This window comes from Sceloporus undulatus, chromosome 8, assembly GCF_019175285.1.
Source record: "Sceloporus undulatus isolate JIND9_A2432 ecotype Alabama chromosome 8, SceUnd_v1.1, whole genome shotgun sequence".
NCBI classification, from domain to species: Eukaryota; Metazoa; Chordata; class Lepidosauria; order Squamata; family Phrynosomatidae; genus Sceloporus; species Sceloporus undulatus.
In genome coordinates this window covers 8,773,176-8,790,865 of record NC_056529.1, presented here as the reverse complement: position 1 = coordinate 8,790,865, position 17,690 = coordinate 8,773,176, and the positions used below count along the sequence as shown (strand labels likewise).

The 17,690-nt window shown below is 36.2% G+C and overlaps 1 protein-coding gene across 4 annotated transcripts; it reads left to right on the top strand.

The window, feature by feature from the left end:
* Nucleotides 1-4,947: 4,947 nt before the first annotated feature.
* On the top strand, nt 4,948-16,759 carry TERB1 (telomere repeat binding bouquet formation protein 1). 4 transcript variants are annotated; one of them, XM_042438726.1, is made up of 14 exons: nt 4,948-4,982; nt 5,098-5,210; nt 5,327-5,449; nt 5,923-6,075; nt 7,230-7,361; nt 7,818-7,943; nt 9,121-9,287; nt 11,425-11,777; nt 12,751-12,815; nt 13,020-13,092; nt 13,791-13,813; nt 14,731-14,837; nt 15,291-15,500; nt 16,068-16,759. In XM_042438726.1, exons 1-14 carry the CDS (start codon nt 4,960-4,962, stop codon nt 16,122-16,124), a joined length of 1,725 nt encoding a protein of 574 aa, XP_042294660.1. In that variant the 5' UTR covers nt 4,948-4,959; the 3' UTR covers nt 16,125-16,759. The 4 variants fall into 4 exon arrangements, with proteins under 4 accessions (XP_042294660.1, XP_042294659.1, XP_042294658.1 ...); XM_042438725.1 differs by lacking the exon at nt 5,923-6,075 and having other exon boundaries at nt 13,020-13,100; nt 13,643-13,813; XM_042438724.1 differs by lacking the exon at nt 7,230-7,361 and having other exon boundaries at nt 13,020-13,100; nt 13,643-13,813.
* The last annotated feature ends 931 nt before the right edge of the window (nt 16,760-17,690 follow it).

Genomic DNA, 17,690 nt, shown 5'->3' with positions numbered 1-17,690 from the left:
GACTGCTTTACTGCCTGGTTCAATGCTAGGAAATTCTGGGAATTATAGTTTTGTGGACAAGTTTTCCTCCTCTGTCAGAGGCTCTGGTGCCATAATAATACAATTCCCAGGATCCCAGCACTGAGCCAGGGCAGTTAAACTGGCCTCAACTTGGACGTTGTTAATGCCAAAATTTCAAAGGGTGCCAGTAGGGAGAGAGTTCAACTGACATATGTTTTTGTGTGTCAGCTGAGGAAAAAATGGCAATTTACTGTAGTGGTAGCTGGAAAGTAACTGAGGTGATGGCAGTTTGAACTGTTTTCTGCCTTCCTCACAACAGATGTCAATTTCTTGGGTGGGAAAACTAAGCCACTGACGTCTAGGTTTAGTATTGATGCTGCAAAATTAATTTTTAAAACCAGAGAAGGAAGGAAATTAAGGTATTGGAAACCACAAGCATCCTGACTGAGAAGAGCTTCATTACCCTCTTTTCTATGTTGAAAAACCACATGTTACCAACTTCAGGTCCAAAACACACTGCAAAAATAATCAGTTTTGAGACCACTTTAGCTGCCCTGGCTCAGTGCTAGGGATCCTGGGAATTGCAGTTTACTGTGGTACCAATAACCAGAGAAGGCTCATATCTCAACTACACTTCCCACGAATTCCCTAGCATTGACCGGGCAGTTAAAGAGGTCTCAGGTTTCAAACATACTGCAGAAATAATCCGTCTGAGGACCGCTTTGGCTCAGTGCTGGGGAATCCTGGGAAGTGTAATTTTTGTGGCACCAGAGCTCTCTGACAGTGAAAGGCTAAATGTCCACAAAATTACAATCCCCAGTTCTCTAAGCACAGCCGGGCAGTTAAAGTGGTCTCAAGTACAAAAACACCCCGCAGACATAATCCAGTTTGAGACCTTTAACTGCCACGGCTCAACGCTAGGGAATCCTGGAATTGTTATTGTACCAGAGCAAAGGCTAAACTGCCACAAAACTACAATTCCAGAATTCCCTAGCACGGCAGTTAAAGCGGGTCCAAGTAGGCTCATATCTCCGGGAAAAAAAGCCTCACTTTCAAGTGACTTTGTGCACATATTTATGTGAAACTTGGTCTTCAACCTATATATATTTTCCCTTGGGGGACTTTTAAAAAAACTACCTTAAAAATGGCTTTCTGGTTTGTAATGTCAGCAATTGCTCTTTTCTTGAAAATGACACTGTGGTGGGAACAAATTAAATGGAGTCACAGTTGTCAAGCTGAGGTAAAGAAGCCCATTGCAAGTAGGCAAATAAGCTTCTGAGGTGATCTGTGCCCTGTTGGATGAGGTGCTCTTATTCCTTTTTCTCTTCAGGCATCTGTTTATTTGGTGGGAAAAGCTTGCTCTTGGTGTGCTTCAAGGTCAGACACTTGGCCACACTAGCATTGCCCTCCTCACACTTGTCCCTTGCGCCAACTTGGTCACTTGGTAACTAACATGTTCACTGCTCTTCCGTTCAGAAAACCACTTGGCTGGTTTCTCTATGAAGAGTGCCATCATCGCTTCAAGTACAGTATCTAGGCTGGATCCACAATGGAGAAATAAAACCAGTTTGGCACCGCTTTAACTCTTTTCTGGCTCAAGGCTATGGAATTCTAGGAGTTGGAGTTTATTGTGGGACACGAGTGGCGCAGAGCTACAAGGGCCTAGCAAAGTATCTCTTAGGAAAAGCTCTAGGTCTCAGTGGAACTTTTAGTTAAAGTTGACCATAGAGTTGCACTGAAGGACCTAGATATTTTTTAGAGAGAACATATTAAATCCACGACTATCAAAGCCTCAAATATGGAGGATGGTGTATATCTACAGTGCTATATAATAAGCACTTAATATAATAATAATAATAATAATAATATAATAAAATTAATGCAGCTAGATTTAATTTTAAAGTATTTCGACAAATATAGCTTAATTCTATCGAATGTCTGCTTAGAAGCAAAATTTCAGTGCAACAGGCCATACATTTTGCACTTCACCTGTTGAGTATTGTGTGCATCAAGTGTAAAACTGACAATTAAATGGCGTTCAGGTTGTAACACAATAAATGTAGTGAAGCCTAATGATACATGTGTATGAACTACTCTGCAAGGCACTGTATGTGCCCCTCCTATAAGAGAATCAGCACAAAAGAGAAGGCTAGCCTTTAGTTCACTGAACGATTTTCCTCTGATCATTTTTTAACCCAAGTGTGTGTCTGCTTTGATAATAGAAAAATGCTTGTGTTTCCTCGCCTTCTTAATTACAGTTAAAGGCTAAGAAAGTAATTGAGACAAATGGGAAAATAAACACAACAGAAAATAGATGTGTGGTAAGTTTGCCCAAATATTTTATATTCCTGATTTTACTTTCAGTCCTCCCGCATTCAAGCCATTTCATGACTTGCCTTTTCAGCAGGTATTTCCATATTACTTAATTTATTATGTATTTATTTAATTCCAAGAGAAATGTAGTAATTCCATTCACAGAGATGATTTAAATAGTAATTTTCTGCCAGGCAATTATTCCATAAATTGATCATTGCTGTAAGTGGTGGCTAATATTAGTGGAGTTCTGGCTAGTAAATACCTCACATTTTCAGTGTGTTTTGAAAGAAAACATACATGGAATAATTCTACAAACACTATGTTTTTCATTATAGAGTGAAAACTGATCTTAATTTGTACTTGTAGGTCTGAAGTCAAATGGACCTCTCCTGTTTTCAAAAAAGCCTTGGTTACATTTTTAGCTTGTCAACACACAAATAAGATGTGAGAAGATGTGCTTGTTTCTCTTAAGTTATTAATGGGACGCAATGTATTATTTTGAACAAAGCTTTATTGTATCTTTCTTTGTCGCTGCAGGTAATGCACAAGGATTATTTTCAAAAATTTGGTGGTTTGCTCTTTGTATATAACTAGCAAAATCAAAGCAAGTCTTGTAAAGGAAGCTGCTTTATTCACATTAGGAGGTTTAGCGGAGGAGGTAACGGTAACACACACGTTTATCTTTCATTTTTTGTATTATTTTAAATCTTGTGTTCTCTTTGTCCCGTTTTGCCAATTATGTGGTTAGTATGTAATTAAATCTGTTTAACAACTTGCAAAATTATTTGCATCTCATTATGTAAGGAGCTCACCGACTAGAGGAATATTCAGATGAGTCATTACCACTAGCTTTTAATATCTTAAACTGGTTATAAAATTATTGAGAAAAGCAAGAGAAGAGGTAAAGAGTCCTCAACAATTTTATAAGATAATTTTTGTGAGAAATGAGGTTTCAAACCAATAATAATAATGTGAACCCAAGTGCGGCCTTGGGTTCGTATATTATTATCACACGATTCTTATAATAGAGCCTTATTGTGCTTTTAATCCTTTTTACTATATGCAATGTTTTTTAAACTTTTTAAAAATGTAACTGTTTATTTTTAAATGTTTTCTATAAACTAGGTTTTAAGTATTTATTTTATTTGTTGCTAGATGCCTGTGTCCGATACTGGAGAGAAGGGGGAAAAATATGAAACTCCTCAGAATTAGTGCACACTGAACTAAGCTCCATTGAAACCGTGAGCCTCACGTTTGAGAAAACATTGCATAGGTCCATTTATTTATGACTGGTTTTATAGCTGCCCTTTCCTCCAGCTAGGACTCAGTTGCTTAATTATGGAATAGAAGCTTATATGTTAATATACTAATCCCATGCAATTCATTGTCATAGCCTCAACATATAGGAAAAAAGAAGTGTGCTCCCGGCTCCGCGGAATAATTTTTGGAACACAACATGCAGCTACTAAAGTTCCATATTGGGCGGGCAGGGATGGGGCCAGTATAATCAAAAAGGGTAAAGTATCTTAGAACAGAGTAAATGGAGATGCATCTAATGTTAAAAATGCAATCTTCAACTAGTGGAAGAACATTTCAAGGCTCTGGTTATTATTATTATGCAATCTTATTCATTCTACTCAGAAGTCAAACTCTGAAATCACCAGGATTATTTTCATGTAGGTGCATACCGTGTTTGCCATATAGTTTTTAGACTTTTTCACAATGGGCTCAGATACCTAAAATTGTAGAACTGACCATTAAATCTGATTGTATTTGTTCATTTATTAAAATTAATTCAGTTACTCTTACAAAACCTAGCAGAGATTTAACGACAGAATATTTATTTTGTTTCAGTGTTTTGCCAACAGATGTTATGTATCCTGGGACTATTTGAAGAACTTCATATGTTTTTGACTAATAAGGATTTAAGTGTAAATTTGAAAAGATGTCGGTTTATGTCTTATTAGTGCTGGTCTCAAACAACCGTAAGATCCCTGTCCCACTATATGTTAAAATATAGCAATTGTTAAAACCACAACACGTAAATTTAAATTGCATTGATGGACTCAGATGATGGTCACATACAATAAGTCAATTAAACTTAACTTCACAGTTAAATTCTTCTAATTTATTGCACTCAAGGAGATTTGAAAACAAGTTATATCTAAGGTTATGTTTAGCTGCAGAAATGCGTAAGTCGCAACCGGTGCATAGATGTTGTACTCAAAGACTGTAGAAATTATACAAGCAATTTAATTTAATTTCATCTGGGTTACAAAATATGCATGTTGTGATTTTGGGGCAGTATCAATTATAAATTTTTCCCCTCAAAATGGGTTAACTAGAAACTGGAATCGCAAAGGGTGAGATTTTGTTAACATTTCATATTTTGTAAAATATATTTCCATAGATTATCTGCTTCTGTTTTATTTGAAGGTTGTGGTTTATTAATGATTGGCATTTTCTAGTGTTGTAAACCTGTTTTAAATCTAACTGTTAGAGGAATTAGTGGCAAGATTTTTCTTAACCACGAGTTGTGTGATGTTTTGAAATGCTTTTCTAATTTTTAAAGAAAAATGTTACATGCCAGTGTATATGGTCTTTGCAGAGAGTGGCCCAAACACTTGAGAGAATCTGCTGCCGATGTTTCTGCTGCAACTATTCAGGTAAGAGCAACAAACCCTGTATACATAGCTGAGACAGTAAGGGTAAGTGTCTATAAATTGCAATTTTCATTTTGTTTTATCTCTCCCCCCCCCCCCCCCATATTCACTGCAACAGAACAGTTCTTCCAGTATCCGAGGGAAATCTTCTGGACAAAAATATGAATCAATATCACCTGTGGTCTTCGGTGTGCAGTGCTCTCTGTGCTTGTGTCAATAATCCTCAGAATGGTAATTACCTTTTATTAACTATTTGTTTTCTTTATTTGCTTGCTAGCAACTATGTGGAAAAATACATTTTTTTCCAGCATAGATTTAAGTTTGAGTCATTGTTTTATCATCTACAGAGGACAATCAGAAAACCTGCAGTTTAATTTTCCCACATGCAAAGGACTGGCTAGAAAGCTCTATAAAGTCTGAGGTCATTCGCCCAATATGTTCATTCATTGGGCTCACAGTTGCAAACAACTGTAAGTATCTAAGGCTATATGGATATTTTAATTTTCATTAAATAACATTTCAGCTAATTGAAGAAGCTGATGGTGTATATCTTTCTGTTTCCAGTGTGCTTAATTGCTTGCATCTTCTGCAAAGAAAAGCAGAGTCATCTACTTTTGGGGCATTATAGCCTTCACATAGTAGAACTCAGAGTGGATCCAGGTTTTGCTATTAAAGAAAAGAGTGAAGGAGGTTTCTATGCCAAAAATTAATAATTCCTCTGTGACTTCCATGCTTTCCTTCTGCTGGATTATTAAAGGCAACAGCCTTTTTCATGCCATGTTTTCATGTTAATAGCTACAGAATTAAGATAATAACAAGTAATTTTTGCAACTAATATCTTTTTAAAAAATCATTTGACTAGACCTGCACATCATTAAATAAAATTCTACAGTAGAGAATGTAGCTGGTAATTGTTATGTTCTTATTTCTTTGTTTGTTCAAGCAAAAATACAGCACTTTTTTGTTTCTATTGGTGGATTGGCTGTGTTGGATAAACTTCTTGTCAAACTGACTCATAAGTCATTTGGGAACAATTCAGACACAAAACTTGCAGTAGTGGTGACTAAAACCATGGATGCTTGTATTGCTGATAACAGTGAGTAAACAGACCCAAATATATATATATATTAATAACCTAGAAGCCATAGCTTGTATTATGCAATGATAGATATAGTTAGCATCAGTCAGGTACACATACCTCCCTGTAGAGTGAGGTGTTTCTAGACCATTCTTTGTCATATTGCCAGCATTCTGCCTCTTTTGTTACTACAAATTTTGTTAAAAAATAATAATTTTAAGGTAGTTTAAAGATACTGCAAGGAAGATGAAGCAGCTGCATAGGCCAAAATCCAGTGTGGTGCTTCTGTGATAGGGTTACCAGACTGGATCTTGGACAGGGCCATGGTAAGTTTAATGCTTTAAGCAGGATGAGGTGCCATGAAGTTCCATCAGCTGTCATGAAGGTATCTGCCTTCCCTCTGCACCCACTCCTCCCACTTTGTGAGACAATACCCGTGTTGAGAGAGAATAAGTATAGATCAAAGTTGGGGTTTGAAAGGTGAGGAAGGACAGGTACTTTGGTAAAATGTGGAGTTTTGCATCACATCATCCTACTTTAATACTTATTAAGGATTACAGCTACAGGTAGGGATGTGACAATCATTCATTCCAGTTCTGTTTTCTTGGACCCTTTAAATTTCTATTTACAAGCCAAGAAATTTGGCATCTTCTCAAGGGCCAGGTGTGAGAATCTTCAGATGGTTAATTTGCAAATGATGTCCCCAAAAGCACCAGGCAGGACTGCAGAAACCCCTTGAGAGACCTTGGACAAGTCACACTCTCACAACCTCAAAGGAAGGCAATGACAAACCCTCCCTCAACAAATCTTGCCAAGAAAATCCTGTGATAGGTTTGCCTTAGGGTCACTGTAAGTCAGAAATTCCTGGAAGGCACACACCAGCAACAAAACTAGAGCAGTGTGAAAGGCAGACTCAGTTGCACCCCTGCTGTTTAACTGCTCAACTTAGTACTTATGCACTAGAACAATAAAACCATCCAGAACACTGAATTTAAAATGAAAATCCTGCCCTTGGCTGGAATGGGTGAACTCTGCTCTGTAGGAGAGGCATTTTAATTAAGGAAAGACTTAGATAACTGGAAGCAAGGATACAACTGGTCCTTTAATAAAGTACAATTGTCAAATATGATTTCTGTGTATTTCACAGTTAATGGGTGTGTTTTCCTCTATAGCTGCAATTGGAGTCAGCTTGCCAAATTATAATATTGTGCCAAGTCTTCTGACTCTACTTTCTAACAACTTTTTGGATTCAGAAGAACAATTTAGTATTATACTTACCCTTGGACATTGTACAGAAAGCTGTGGTAAGAGTCTGTTTTATATTTACAAAACTTCTGTTCATTTAAAGTTGAATATATTAAATGCTGGTGCATTCAGATACAACTGGCATTAGAATCTGATTTTCTAATTTTCTACACATTTTCAATATTTTATACACTTGCTATACTTGCAATTGCTTATGTAGAATGTGATGATTTCTACAAAATACTTACAAGCAACTACCAATGATAGGCGAGAGCAGACAGTGGCCACAAGGTATGAGTAGTTTCAATAGAATCATAAATGAAGTTACTACAGCAGTGCATGTTACAGATTGCATATGTCAAATTCAGAAATGATTAATTGAAGTTGTGGTGAGAATTTAAAATTACTTATATTCAATTGCAAGCCTCTTGCTTTTTGTTCAGGTATACTGTGAAGTACAGTTAATTAACAACTAAGTTTTGGGGAAATTTACTGAGACTAAATTTATTTTTTAGAGGAAAATCAATACACTTTCATTAAGAACAATGGCCTTGCAGCTCTGATTCAAGCACTAACTGAATCACAGGATGAAGAACTACATAAGGCTGCTACCTTTGTGCTACAAAATTGCAGAAAGATCAGTAAGCTTTTAATTATGATGATTTCTTTGTTGTTTTATTTCTGTTTTTAAAACTTCTGGGGCAGGCTTGTAAACAGCTGTACTATAAGACAAATTTTATGTGTTCTGTCTGAGAAGACTTTATAAATAAGAAGTTCATTGTTCTTTTTAGAATGTATCTAAGGATACGTATGTGAAAGCAAATTATTTATGTAGAATGGGTAACCATGTGGACAGTAAATTTTAAGTAGTTTCAGATATGAGCTAGTAAGTAGCTTGAAATGTCAGTTAGATCTCTTCTACTTTATTCAAGCATACCTACTTCAGGTATTCTCACACTTATTATTCACAGATCACATTTTATTGTAAGCAAACACTAGTGCATGAATAGTGAATGGTACTCCTTATTTTCTTGGACATGTCCTACATTTCAACATTCTGTCCAGGAGGAATTCCAAAATGTCCTCCATTTTGAACACGACTAAGAATCATTAATGTATATTTAAGTGTTCATAGTTTTATTTTGTAATGGCCCATCTATAAGGCCATTAAATGCCCTACTTTTTTAATGTTCTACATTTTGTGGCACCTTGTCCTCCTTTGTAGTTAGGACCTCTGGTCATGCTGTGTAAAGGTGTGTGCTTACTTACAACAGACAAGATAAACAGCTGCCTCCAGAATCACTTAGTCAGCATATGAGAAGAACACAACAGGAAAGAAAAGGGGAAAGCAGATTAGCTTGCCTCACTAGCTACCCTGGCATGTTGAAAAAACATCCATCTATAAATTGCACCACCAACATGGAAATCATAAGAAAAGTGGAGACTGTTGAAAGAAAAATAATCATCCCAGGATGCATTTTGATATAAGATTTCAAGTGGTCTCTAGAAGATTTAAAATGTTTTTCTTTACTTATACAAGACTAATTTGGCTCGGTTGTTTCATTTAATAAGTATAATTTAATTTGAATAAAAAGCTTGTTGAAACGTGTTGAACTGCTCTTCTTTTTTATGGTGTAGGAACCTATTCTTATTCTTTCCATGCTATTTCAATCTCTGGTACCAAAGTTTCTGTTACAGAAGTAAAACCCAAGAACACATCTACTTCATTAACTGAGGTACCACTGTACTTTGACATCCAGCATGCAATATATTCTGTTATTTTTATGAAGCAAAATTAGTTTTCCTTTCTTTTTTAAGTGGAGAAGTTGTCACTGCAGTTAAATGAGAATTCAGTAACAGTAGATGGTGACATGGGACAATTGGAAGTAGATATGCAGAGCAACGAAAGGAATCTTGAAGACTACTGGAGTGAAGCAAAAGAAATCTTATCCAGAATCAAAAGGTTTGAAAAGGAACATCAAGAGGTACTTCTTTCCCTTTTTATAAGTAGTAACTGAGTTTGCCAATATACAAAACTGATAAAATATAAAAAAATTCATGCAAGATAACAGTATATGTGTGAATTATAAAAAGAGAACTGTTACCCTAGCACATAGAACTTCTACTCATCATATTCTTATAAGTGAAATAAATTTGTAGTCTTTATAGCACATCAGGGGTCTCCCCAGCTGAGGAGATTACTCCTGTTCTGGACTGTCTCATATTCAAGGTCTCTCTTCAGTCAGATGTTACTTCTCTGCAATCTGAAATTTATAGAACCTCAGCAAGTCTTCCTGATTTCTTCACCCTTCGAGCAAAAGATTTCTGAGGGGATACAGGAATCCACACCCACCTGTTGCAGCTCCTACTGTTCACTGGAGTCTTAAACTCATTCTCTCCCAGTTGTCAAAGAACCCTTTTGAGCCGATGGCCTCAAGATATCAGGCTATTTACCTGGAAGACAGCTTTCTTAGAGGCCATAACCTGAGCAAGGAGGGCAGGCAAGCTCTGTGCTATACGACTCAACTCACTTTCATAAGGAGAAAGTGAACCTCATACTGGACATATTTTTCCTTCTCAAGATGGTCTTGACTCTGCCTTTCATCTCGCCTGAGACATTGTACTTCCGGCTCTGATGCAGAACCCTACTTCAGATCTGGAACATTCACTCCACTGTGTTGATGCGAGACAACTAGTCCATGTTGACCACATAGCCTTGTTTTGTCAGTCCAAGAGACTTTTTCTCTGCTGTTCCACCAACAAAGAAAGGTCTTCTGCTCTCTGTGCAACACTTTTCCAAGGGAATTGCAGCTATCATCTACCTGGTCTATGCTTTGACTGGGAGAGAACCTCCGGGTCACATCAAGAGTAATTCCATCAGAGCTGTGGCTGCCTCAGTAGCCCTCCTGAGAGGTTTTTCCATTCATTACATTTGTAGAGCTGTCACTTGATCCCACCCTTCAACCTTTATAACCCATTACAAGTTAGATGCAAAGTCCCAGAAGAAAGCCTCATTCAGGGGGATTGTTCTCTTCCTCTGCATTGCATGACACTCTCATCTGCTTTGGTTAATAGTTTGCTACTAGTCTCCCATTTGAGGAACCACACAGAAGAAGAGGAGGTTGCTTACCTGTATCTGTGGCTCTTTGAGTAGTCATCTATGTACTGTGTACTCACACAGCTTTGCCTGGTCTCCCTTCAATGTGTCTTGCTCTCTTTAGCACCTTGGCTGCTGCTGTGGCATCCAGGGAATTGAAGTTAAATAAGTGGAAATAGCACTAGTCACATGCACAGAGGATGGGAGGGCCTACCACCAAAAAGCATACTGCATAGCTCTAAAAGATTGTGCAAATATATGTAGCCCATTTGTGTGCGTTCACGGATGACCACTCAAAGAACCAGAGTTACAGGTATGTAACCTGTTCGTTTCTCTACTGCTTGCTGCAAAGACAGAATGTAGCCTACATTTATTTAGAGTCAAATAGTTCATTCATTAACCCCAGCATTGTTCTTGTAGAAAACAAAGGATTGTGTTTCTGCTTGCTTTGAGAACTGATCTAATATATGTAGTAGTCTGTTGCACCCACTCCTCTGCCAGTAACAGTATAGCAGGGCTGTTTCAACCTACTATACTCTGGAGGTCATTTACTGCAGTGACAGTTGTGATCCTTTCTAGCAAAACAACTGGAAGTCACATATCCAGTGAAAGAAATTAGGAGTGGGTAGACAGAAGGAAAAAAGGAGTTTTGCAAATGAACTGGTACCAGCATGACACCATAGTGGATGTGGAAATAATATAATGCACATTCATAGTGCATAGTGAACGATTGTGCGCATAAACCTGAAAAACGTATAACAATCCACTAATATCATACTATTTCTCCTGTCTGAATCTGGCCAGTTAATCACTTGAAGCAAAAATAACAAAGAGTTGTGGTACCTTTACAAGGAATTAACTGATTATGGATAGGTTGTTGTGGAAATTATCCACTCCATTAGATCCATCCGATAGATAATGTCTACACAAGCTTATAAAATAATAAATTTGTTGTTCTTTCGATTAAAGTTGATATGCTTTTTTGACTGTGCATATTTCCTTCAGCTGTAATTTTTTAAACACAGGGAAAAATGAAAAGGCAAATATGTGATGATATTCCTCAAGAAGTGATTCCACAGACTGCATCAAAACATCTTAAAGCAAATACAAGCAGCGGATGCTTTAGTAAAAGCATGGCATGTACAAAAGCAAAACAACCACTAAATTCACATCAGCTGAATGCTGCTAAATTTGTAAATCGCTCTTCTAAGAATGAACTGTTAAAACCTACCGAAAGACATCTGACTGATACTTCATTCAGTCAAAATGAATACAGTAACAGCCTTCTTTCCTCTGATAAAAGTCGCACAGACAGCATAAGCAAAATCCACATGAGAACCTCTGTTTGTGAGTTTGGTAAATCTGCTGTTCAGGCAAGGTACGGGATCCAGCATGGCTGTCCAGAGAGATACATCTGAGTAACAAATGATTTTTTAACAATGTTTTTAAATTATTCTAAACTGCTTTGAGTCCCAGTCTGGGGAAAAGGTTAATAATGCTTATAATATTTGGAGCTGGAGGAGTGGCGTTAATACTTAAAGCTATATATTTAAAGAACTGGCACAAAAAAGATATGTTTAAAAACTAGCATATATCATGGAAAACAGTAGTACTAAGGGCTGCTCTCATTTTTATATGGCTGACAGCCTTGGGAGAAAGGTGAGATGATGATGATGATAATAATAGTAATAATAATAATTGTCACTGGTGTTTCCAGCAGTACACATGTAAAGTGCTGAAAATGGGTTTGCAGCTCTCCAGATTCCTGCAGTTGTGGGCATCAGTGCCTCTTAATCCCTGGCAGTTGTCTATCCCTGGTCTAGAAGCACCTGGAGCTCCCAGCCACTTGTCTGTTTCACCTCTGAGATTAAGAGCCCCTTCCATTACAAATTCAGAATAAGGAAAGGTTAAGATTCTATTTTAGATTACATAGGAAGCATTACTTGTTACGTAAACATCTCTTTCAAAATGTTAATTTAATCAGCATTTCCCTTGCTTCTTCATGACATCTGGGTAATTCTGGGTATAAGAACTACATAAACCATCTGGGAATTTTATGTATGTCTTTATTTATTTCAAAGACGTATGTCCCACCTAGCTCCCACAGTGGGATTCAAGGCGAGTTACAATCATTTAAAAAGACAGAAATAAATACATTAATTAAACACGTTAAAAATAATTAAACATTATTAATATAAAAACATAAGTTGAAACACACCTGAGAACTGGTTTTTAAAACATATCCATATTAAGCATACCTTATAAATTTTTTATCCTAATACAATGTGGGAATTTATCATGGTTATGTGGCATAAATGATTTCTATATATTTTCATTTTTGATTCCTCCAGAGACTTCTTGTTTAAGCAACCAGATTTTGTAATCCTAAACAAGACTCAACAGGTACAAAACACAGGTAGGTACAGTTAACCTTGAGATGTTATTCTAATCTCAGATATTGTTTTTAATCTACTTAGATATATTTATATTGACGTAAATAAATATTATGATGTTTATTAATGTATTAATGCATATTAATATTAATAGCAGTATCTAAGTCATTTTAATGAACAATATTGATTATAAAATTAATATTAAAATAATATTTTCTCTTTCATAGATCCACTATGTTTAAGCATTACTAGCCAGAGAGCAGGCCACACTTCTGTGAATCCTAAAATAGCAGAGCTAAGGTGCTCAGGTGATATTTTAAAAACTATTGTTTTAAGGAAATTACCAGTTCAATCCTATATACTGTCTACTCAGAAGGACGTCACACTGAGTTCAGTAGAGATGGCTTGTTAGTATAGGATTGTATAGGACTGCAACCTAAATGGAGGGAATTATCTAGTACTAACCAAGTTATTATTTTGAAATGTTGAACTTTTCCTTTTAAATACAAAGAAGCAATTGTACATTTTTGAAATTTGTAAAATTATAGTAAAAGAAGATATCATTGTATCATGAACGTTTGGGCAGTCAGTTTCTCGTGAGTTTTAATTTTTGGTCAATTAAAAGGCATGTGCCAGGTTCAATATTATGTTTACTGGGGACTTCATAGTAAATATTTGCAGAATTTGCAGCTATTAAATGTGAAAAGACCAGAGATTATTTTCTAAAATGCATTTATCACAATGGGGTAAAACCAAAAATAAAATATCAGAGTGAAATATTTCATTATGGAATTACATGCCATAATTTCTAAGCATACTTATATGGTTTTTTAAAAATATTTTCTTTTAGGCTGTCAAACAATAGGACTTACCTTAAACAGTCGAAATTTTAGTAAGATTTTGCAGACTTGTCAATATCTATGTGAGCAGCATAGAATTATTCTAGGAAGTGAAATGGAATATAAAAGGAAGCTTAAAAGATTTATTATTTCTTCCAGGAATACATCTCTAAACTATAATGGTAATTGTGAGAACTTTCCATAAAACGCGGAGCTTGCAGTGTTAGATTTCAAAACGTAACTTAATAATGTTAAATTTTAGACAATGGAAAATGAATTAATTCACTACCACTAACATGAACAATTGATATTGTTTAATTATTGTTATTCTTATGACATTATCTGACTAACTAATCCATTAGTTAAAATGTTTTTTTCCAGTTTTAAAAAGTTGAAAGGTTTCTGGTGGGATTTCTTTGAAAGGATTCATTAGATAAACACTTCAACTGTTCTTAGTAAGACTTGACAGTGATTAATTTTGACTAAAATGCTCCCATAATGTAAAAACCATTTTATACAATTTTATGTATATGTTCCATGTACAAGCAGTTGTCACTAATGCTCTTGATTAGAAAACATTTGCCCCACGCACTGAAAACCGTATTGTTTGTCACAGAAGCTCTCACCAACTGTCTGTAGTAGTGTTTTTATTTTAAAAAGTATGAATGCAGCATTCAAAGCTTGTACATATTATACTAATGCATATTTTTTTCAACTATGTTAATTCAGATGTCAAATGCAGGGATGAGCATTTTCAAGTAGGACCAGCAGATAGGAAGGGCTTGCTTCTCTTTCTATGCTGATTTTTCTCCTTTCAAAGTTATTTCCCCCTATTTTCTCCTATTACCAAGCTTCTGCCGATATTGAAATCTAGGTAGGATCAGTAAGAAAATGTCCAGAATACATATCCAGGGAGAAATCCTGGAAGGGTCAGGTCTGCCACCAGTTCTGCCATTAATAGTATAATAAAGGAAGCATTAGTAGAGTAATGGAAACATGGGAGGCAGGGAGCTCTGCATTTTCCCCAGAACATTTACAGTAGTTCTACTGACAGTTTTCCGTAATTTAATATAATCAAATAATGTATTTTTTCAAACAGAAAATCTTCAAATGAAACAGGATGCATACCCTAAGAAACAAACAAGCAAACAGAAATACAGCTTTAAAGCCCAGGATCAGAATGAAAGGCATTCTTTTCGAGATGAGGTATTGCCACCTAAAATTGTCACTTCAGTGTTTGGGTAGAAATCTTATCTCTAATACATGAAGCCATGTTCTTTGTAGAAAGTGCTACATGGATAAATAACATTAATACTATTATGTATTATTTCACACCAGTTACAAATGCATTTAAGTTAAGCAATACTTGCTTATGAAAATATATTTAAATAAATTGACAATTTATTGATTTCTGTTTCCTCTGCTTTGCTGAAGATATTGCTAGAAAAAGTGTTTAGCCTTTCCCCTTCCTCTAAATTTCCTTTTCTGAATCTGATGTTATTGCACTGTGATATATGTTAAGTATAGTAATAGGTTGTAGATTATTCCTACAGTTTGTTTTGGTACTGAACATGTGGTGTTAAGCATGGAAAGCATCTCCTTTAACACTGAAGTATGAACCTTCCCCAGATGTGTGTATTGTTTTCATTCATATTGCAGAACACTGAAATTGATCTATCAGATATACCTGCGACAGCTATTAAAAATGTCAAACGGAGAACCAGGAAAGATTTTACATCAGAAGAAATAACATACCTTTTGGATGGTGTAAAGAAAATGGGTCATCACTGGAATGCCATTTTGTGGGCATATCCATTTCAGAAGGGAAGGACAAATGTTGATCTGGCTAAGAAGTACTGCAAATTACAGGTACTGTTATTTCAGATGTATTTTGTAGTGGGTTTGTACTGGGTAGGGTGAGAAGGAGGGCGAGGATCATTAAACAATGCGGATATTTGCTGCCTTCTGTGATCAGCATCATTGATGCCACTTCTTTTCCAATGAAAGCGCAGTTTAAAAACCGGGTGTGATAATCGCCTGACAGTGACAAGGAAGTGTTTAATCCTCTCCTTGCAGTGTGAAACACTCTAAGCAAAATGACACAAACTCCCCCTATTCTCTCATCTGCTTTGTGTGTATCCAAACTGCAGAATTAATAGCAGTTTGAAACCATTTCCAACTGCCATGGCTCTGTCTTCCTCCCCTGAACCACAGCAATGTTTATTTATATTATTCATTTATATTATTTGTATCCCACCCAAAGTTCCCACAGTGGTTTTGACCATGAAACTATAAATCCCAGGATTCCATAGGATAGATCCATGGCAGTTAAAATGGCATAGTGTTCAACCTAGTAGCCATATCAGAAATCATAGTTTGATATAACATTTGCATATAAAATGCACTGATGTCTGTTTTGCCTTTTCTCTCTTACAGAAGAATGAAGACAAAAACATGTATGACATTGACAGACCTGATATATCATACAAATAGGATTACTTCTGATTTATACTCTTTAACCAATATTTGTTTCACAGGGATTATTTTATTAATATTGAGGATTTATTGTGGCCTAGGTTCTTTAAATCAGCAGCATTTAATTATTGCACACACTAACATTGTATCCAAGCAATATTATCATACTGTTCTTCAGCCAAGTTCTTAACAAAGCATGCTTTACTTTCTAGTGCTTTACTTTTGTAAAGAAATAAACATTTATAAAATAAATATGAAAATGTGATACAGATGGTTCTATTGTTATATGATGCTATTGCTAAAGCTTATTCCACTTTAAATATATGTGAGCTGTGCTTATGTTTATTAGGACATTTCACCTTTCCTCTTTGCCAACTGACCAAGGCATATGCAGTATAATTCATTTTTTACATTTATCTTCTCCTGCTGTTTTCTCCTCACTTTTCTTTGTCAGGGAAGATCATTCAGCTTCATAAAATGTTTTATTTATCTCAGGCAACTTCATATATGATATTTTTTACTGCATGGAGATAATCTTAATGCAGGGAAAAGTTTATTTTATCCCATACTTGAGGATCTTTATACTGACCCACATATTATTGAGTAGGCAATGGATCTAACTGCAATGAAATAAATTCTAGTACTGTGCTTCACTGGTTGTGGAATCAATTCATTTTTTCCTATTAAGGAATTCTTTCCTTGTGACAGAAATACCATCCTTTAAGCTGCTCTTTCAATAGACTATGATAGGGTTGAGAATCATGTGGTCCTCCAGATCTTAGACTGCAATTTCCAGTATTCCTCGCTATTGCCAATGCTGGCTAGGGCTGCTGAGACTAGCATTTCAGTATCATTTCAATGATTCTAGAGTATGGATATGTAGAATAGACCCACAGAAGCAGTGGAAAAACATTCAGGGGTAGCTATGTTGGGCGTGCAGCAAAATGCAACAAAATGCAAAATCCACAGGCCTCAGTGCCTTTTGGTGCCCACGCTAAAGCATAAAATACATCATACAAGCTTTTGATGCTTCACTGGTTTCTTCATCAAGCAAAGATGTTAAAATTCATACAGGATCAAAATGGTGATGATGTTTGAGTCACAGGTTTACATTATGTATGAGAAGTTGTCAGTTAGCATGGTATTGAGGGATTTCACTGCTGGAAGACCCCACTCCCATTACTGGCCTGGTGATAAAATTTAAACTCCTATTAGCAACAGAAAAGTTGTGATTCAGACGTCCCTGTCTTGTGTGAAGCTGACCGCTCCTTTCCTAGGCAGAGAACGCTGAATTTCTCAAGGAGTCTCTGGACTGCTACATCTGGGAATTCCCCCCCATGTGCTATATAAGTAAAACTTCTCAAATTGTAGTCCCAAATTGTAGTCCAATGGAAGAGTTGCAGTGTGAGGAAGCGGATCTTACACAAGGTATTGCTCACTCACATTCAGCTGTGGTCCTAAATTCTTTTCACATATACTGCCTTCAAGCCCGGTGTCACCCATCCTAGACCTGTGCATTTCATTTTTGCTGCCCAGGTTTAGCATCCTACATTTCTCCCTGTTGGCATTCATTTTGGTAGTTCT

What these genes read in the sequence shown, in the direction of transcription:
- TERB1 (XM_042438724.1), top strand. Translation starts at nt 4,960, where the DNA reads ATGTTTCTGCTGCAACTATTCAG. An exon ending in TTTCTGCTGCAACTATTCAG is followed by an intron (nt 4,983 to 5,097) that starts GTAAGAGCAACA and finishes TCACTGCAACAG; the next exon opens with AACAGTTCTTCCAGTATCCG. An exon ending in AAATCTGCTGTTCAGGCAAG is followed by an intron (nt 11,778 to 12,750) that starts GTACGGGATCCA and finishes TGATTCCTCCAG; the next exon opens with AGACTTCTTGTTTAAGCAAC.